Source organism: Populus alba, chromosome 6 (assembly GCF_005239225.2).
Source record: "Populus alba chromosome 6, ASM523922v2, whole genome shotgun sequence".
NCBI classification, from domain to species: domain Eukaryota; kingdom Viridiplantae; phylum Streptophyta; class Magnoliopsida; order Malpighiales; family Salicaceae; genus Populus; species Populus alba.
In genome coordinates this window covers 2296668-2302583 of record NC_133289.1, presented here as the reverse complement: position 1 = coordinate 2302583, position 5916 = coordinate 2296668, and the positions used below count along the sequence as shown (strand labels likewise).

At 30.5% G+C, this 5916-nt stretch overlaps 1 protein-coding gene across 1 annotated transcript; it reads left to right on the top strand.

Moving 5' to 3' along the window:
• The first annotated feature begins 4782 nt into the window (after positions 1 to 4782).
• Positions 4783 to 5666, top strand: LOC118052979 (3'-5' exonuclease). Its single transcript, XM_035064089.2, has one exon. It carries the CDS (start codon positions 4904 to 4906, stop codon positions 5549 to 5551), a length of 648 nt encoding a protein of 215 aa, XP_034919980.1. The 5' UTR covers positions 4783 to 4903; the 3' UTR covers positions 5552 to 5666.
• The last annotated feature ends 250 nt before the right edge of the window (positions 5667 to 5916 follow it).

Below are 5916 nucleotides of genomic sequence, written 5' to 3'. Positions count from 1 at the left end.
CAAAGTAGGAAGACTCATGAGAAACTGAACTCACATTATTCATAATTAGAAAGAATTAACCCTTGATTCATAGGATCACACGTTGAGGATTGAAAGTGTTTTTCCTCGTCACAGATGTTTGGACGTGGATGGAAATCTCAAGAGCCAAACTCTTCTACATTTGTTCTTGATAATCAAAGATCAATTCTACCACTCACACACCATGAATTCTATAACTCATTTGTTTTCCTTATTTTCATGGTTACGATTTGAAAAAATAAATTAAATAAAAGTTATAGATTAATGTGTGTTAATATACCAAATAATTTCACAAACATAGCCATAAAACCCTTCGTGCTTCAATTCTTGAATCACAGATCTTCCACATAACAGTGCGTGAAGGTAATAAACATCAGACCAACCCAGAAAGGAATAATAAATAAAAGCCAATAAGTGAAGGGTGCACGTGTAGGTGAGCTGAACCTGAAAAGTGACGATGACCCACTTCACAGAGAGAGAGAGAGAGAGAGAGAGAGAGAGAGAGAGAGAGAGAGAGAGAATGATGCTTTAATACTACTTGAGGATGAACAAAGACAAGAATTATTGCCCCTTTTGATTTGGGTTTTTGATTCCATTACGCCCTAATCTAATCTAATCATACATGAAATGAAAAAAATATCTCAAATCCTACCATCTTACTTAATCTCTCTAATCCCATCAATGGACCTCCTCAACATCTTGCTAGCATTGACCACTCCTTCTTCACTAACCCCACCCTGCTGCCTGTCTACTTCTTCTTCTTCTTGATGGCCTCCCTCTTCGTCTTCTGAGCTCTGATGGAAACAATGACCGGTATCATCCACTCTTTCTTGGGTTGATGCGACCAAGTTGAAAGATCCAAATTTGGGCGTGTGTTCTTGAGAATTGCCACCACCGAATTGGGTGTCAAAAGTGAAGGAAAAGTTCGGATTTGATGGGGCGAGTTCTTCAATTTTGTCAAGTGCTGAAGGGCATTTTTTTCTTCTCTTGGATTCCCTGATTGTTTCCTGCTCTTCTTTCTTGGATTTCTGGCCTGAAGAAGTTGCTAGCAATGGTGGGTCTTGGCTGGAATCATGGCTTTTGGATGTTTTTTCAATGTTGTTTTTCTCTGCCATTACTTTGGGTCATGAGGGGAGAAGACATAACAAGAGAGAGAGACCTTTCTTTCGGACAGCTTTTTTAATATGGCATGTCATGAATTTACACAAGCTCTTTATTTGCTGGTGTAATTAAAAAAAGATTCTGTCCTTTGCAAATCACAAAGTAACAACTAATATGATGATGATGATTTTAGAATATGGGCAAAGGCCCGTACAAGCATGCCCCTATATCTTAATTATAGTTACAAAACTATACTCGGAGTGTCAATTTCAAAACCTTAAAAAAAAAAAAAAATCAAAGCAGTTGTTTTGATTTATTTATTTTATTTAAAATCAACAAGTTCAAAACTAAATTTTAATTATATCTAGATTAGCCAAGTCAACATGTTAATCTAAATTTTTAACCAAATCCATTAATTTTTTTTAATTTAAATTTGTTAGACCAGTTTAAGTTTTACTTAGTCTTAATTATATCTGATCTGGATCAACCAAAATCAGCATATTAACTTAGATTTTTTATCGGATCAATTAATTTTTTATTTTTATTTTTTTAATTCAGATCTATAAGTTAAGTTCAAGTTTTATAATATTTTCATGAATATAGTTGATAATATTTAATTAAAAAAATAATAAACTAAGATAACTTGTTAGTTATTGCTAATGCAATCTCTCATGTGTTAGTATAAGAGATTTCTTTACTTTTTATATCTTTTAATTTGAATTTTGAATTAGTGTTATGAGATTCTTTTATATCACTAGCAATTCCATGAGTACTCCAAAATTTTTTGTTTTCGTCTAAAATTTCTCTTTTATACTTGTAATTATTTTTTTTAAAATAAAAATAATTAATAATTAATAGGAATATAACTAGTTGCTTCTAAACATTATAAGATTTTATATATATTTGGAATGTAATTTAAATAAAAAAAATGAATTAAACTTAAAAATCAAATTAAAAAATCCATTATCTTTGATTTTTTTTTATTATTGATGTTAAAAATAAAAAAAAAGACAAGTTATTGTTAATAAGAAAATTAATACATTAATTCACCAGGGATATTAAAAAAATCAAACGACAGAGTAAACTGGAAAAACAAAAAAAAACCAAAAAAAACTAAAATTAGAGAAAAAAGAAAAACAAGAAAAAACCGATTAAACTAATCTAATCTAAACTAAATTTGTTTCAGTGAAATTTGAACAGAAAAAAGAAAGTATAAATAGTTTACTTAACCTAACCCTAGTCCTATTCTATCCCCCTTTTTTCCTTGACAGCAGCCACACCTCCTCTTATCATCTCTCTTGTTTTTCCATGTTCAAACTTTAAAGTTAAAATAATCTATAGCATCTCTATCTTGTTCTTTTTAATTTTACGAAGACGCCATCCATCCCCACTTTTTTATCCCCCTTTCCTATAGCTCACCATCTCCAGTGTTGATGCGGCTATGATTAAGGTAAGAGTCCGTTTAGGTACGGCTGCGGCTATGTTTTATTTAAAATATAATTTGTAGTTGTTTAGTTAAGGAAAAAGGGATATATTATTCACTGAATCCTACTTGATTTCTGCATTAAAAATACAGTAAAAAAAAAAAGCAACAATTTTTTACCTTTTTCATGTTAATTACACTATTCAATAAACTAAACATTGTAACTAACATGAATAATGTATAGTCATACACTGTTCACTAACTATTTTTTTTAGTGTGTTATTTTAAAAAAAAAAAAACTAGTTTAGAGTGAATTTTATACCTGATAATATTTTATCTAATTTTATTATACGTTAAAAAATTTATGAAAACTGTAGTTCTTGTCGGATGTATTTTGTATGTAATGGAATTATAAATGATTTCATGGAATAAAAAAAATATTTTATATAAAGTATGATTTATTTCATGATATAATAGCAATAGTTAAATCCACAATATTTAAATTAAAAATCATCAATGTTAATATATATTTTTTTAAAATTATTTTATAACCTCAATTTTAAAAGCATTCTTAACTAAACACATTAAATTATTTTTTTTCAACCTTAATTTCAACCACAATTTTAACCAAAATATCTATTTTTTCAAATCAACCTCAACTAAAAAGTACTTTTTATAAAACAATTTTTTTCAAACCATAATCACAACAGCTACCAGTGGGCAATAACCGGAACAAACTCTTAGGCTTTTGCTCTGCCACTCTAAAACCTCACCTCAACTTGCTCTCTCTCTTTTTTTTTTATATAGTTTAGAATGTGTTTGATTTTTTGGGTAGTTTTCAATTTAGTGACGAATCACAGTTAATAATATATGTACTCACTAAAAAATTAATTTTAAAATATAATTCTTTGTGCAATAATTTTTGTATGTTTTTTTTCCCTGAGGTTAATAAATATTCATAATATATTTACTTGAAGTTACCAAAAAATCCTTGTTGATCTCCTTCTTACAGTTTGTAAGAAAAGCAAAAAAATGACTTCCTTCTTCAAGCTCCAAACTTGGAGAGAAACCTGGGATGGGATTGCAGCAATGAGGCAATAAAAAAAGTGTTGTAAATCGTGTTTGTAAAATTTTATATTAATAAAATGCAAATTAATGTAGTTGAAAATTAAAAAATAATTACATATTTTTTTTTGGTAATATCATTAGTAACATCAATTCAGACAATAATTTTTTTCAAACATCTTACACATTTTTTTTATTACACATAAACTTTAAGCATAATTTTACTAAACTTGTAACTAAATCTAACTAATTATAATTAAACAATTATAATCAAATCATACATGAACACCTTGAAATTCACCTTTCAAATGATTCAATATAGTTTTCCCTTCAAAGTATTATAAAATTTAAATGTTATCTTTTCATTAAAATATCTCATAATTTAACTTAATGTTATCCGATTTTATATTTAATGTACTAATGGACATACATGCCTTGTTTTTTTGTTTATACTTTAGATAAGGTTTGATATATTTAAACTTTTTTTTTATTTAAATTCTTTATTAAGTGAATGTCACATCATGTAATTGATATTTTTAGATCACTGAATTTTACAATTATAATCATCCCAATAAATATAATAGGATATATATATATATGTATATATTTAATTTCTTAAATAAATATTACATCATTTAATAAGTAAATTTTTAACAAAAGCATCAACATATGCTGATGGAAGAAGCCCAATACACGGCCATCTCAGGATCCATTTCTTATTCTAAACGTAAAGCAATTGGGCTGGTTAAAAGAAAGCAAAGTGTTTATTCTTTTCTTTATTCTCATAGATTCGTCAATGTCCACTTTTATCTTCATAGTTTAAAGTTTTGTATTCTTATCCCTATAACAATGTTATTTTAATAAAAATAATTGACCTCATTTGATTTGGTGACTCCATGATCCAATAATCAAATTTTTTCAGACCACCTCCTTGAACTAAGTCTGACAATTATACATAATATTCAAAATTCTAAAAAAAAAGTCGAAAATAAATTTAAAAAGTAGGCTACTCAATGACAAGGATGATATTTGTGACTTTTATAAACTAGAAAGGCAGTATTGAAAAACAATTAAATTATAAGGATAAAAGTGAGATATTGATGAATCTATAAGGTTTAAAATGAAGTTTATCCATAAAAAAGGGAAAAAGAAAGCAATTGTGACTATGACCAATGTCCAATAGGCCTCCCGGACTTTAGGTTGTTGGACCGTTTAAAGTCTCCTCGTCAGCCATCCACAATCGTATCCTCGTCGTCCGATTCCACTCCCAGCAGCAGCAGCAGCACCACCACCACCATGGCAATCAGCATTGAAGATCACCAACTCCCATACAATACACACAACCTCTATGATGTCAACTTCTTCGATGACAAGATCCATACTTTAGTCACTCACACGCCTTCCTTTGTCAACACATGGATAGCCGAAACCCAACAAAAGCTCCACCAAAACAACAACCCTGCTGATCATCCCCTTCTAGTTGGCCTAGACATCGAGTGGAGGCCCAACAGGACGCGTCAAATGGAAAACCCAGTTGCCACACTCCAACTTTCCACTGGCAAAGACTGCTTGATCTTTCAACTCCTGCACTGTCCCTCTGGTATCCCACAATCCCTTTATGATTTTTTGAGTAACAAGAATTATACTTTTGTTGGGGTTGGTATTGAGGGTGATGTGGAGAAGTTAGTGGAGGATTATGATGTGAGTATGGGGAATGCTGTGGATTTAAGGGTTTTGGCTGCTGAGAAATTGGGGGCTGTGCAGTGGAAGAATTCTGGGCTAAAATCGTTGGTGAAGGAGATTTTGGGGAAGCAGATTGAGAAGCCAAAAAGGGTTACTATGAGCAGGTGGGACAATGAGTGGCTTACTGGAGATCAAGTTCAATATGCTTGTCTTGATGCCTTTTTGTGTTACAAGATTGGGGAGAATTTGTATGCTGCTTGAGTTAGGTTTCATGATGGGATCTGAGGGTTTTTTCAGTTCTTTTTAAAGATTATGTACTTAACTTGGATGATTTTTAAATTTGAAGTATTTCAATGTGTGGTGAATGTTGTTTCAACTGGTTTATTTGATTTTCCGTGCCTATTTCTATTTCATTTGATGTGTGATAGTGTTGTTGAACTGGATCTTTCAGGCTGTCTTCCAATATTTTGATAGATACTGAAAATAAAAAACAATGAAATCATCTTTCGATGCGAAACTGCTCTGCTCAATAATGGTACTTTATATTCTAGATGCCATCCATGGCCATATGTTCAAGTTGTCGAGTGTTAGATATTTTGCCTAGAAATATTTGCTATTGCAAGAGT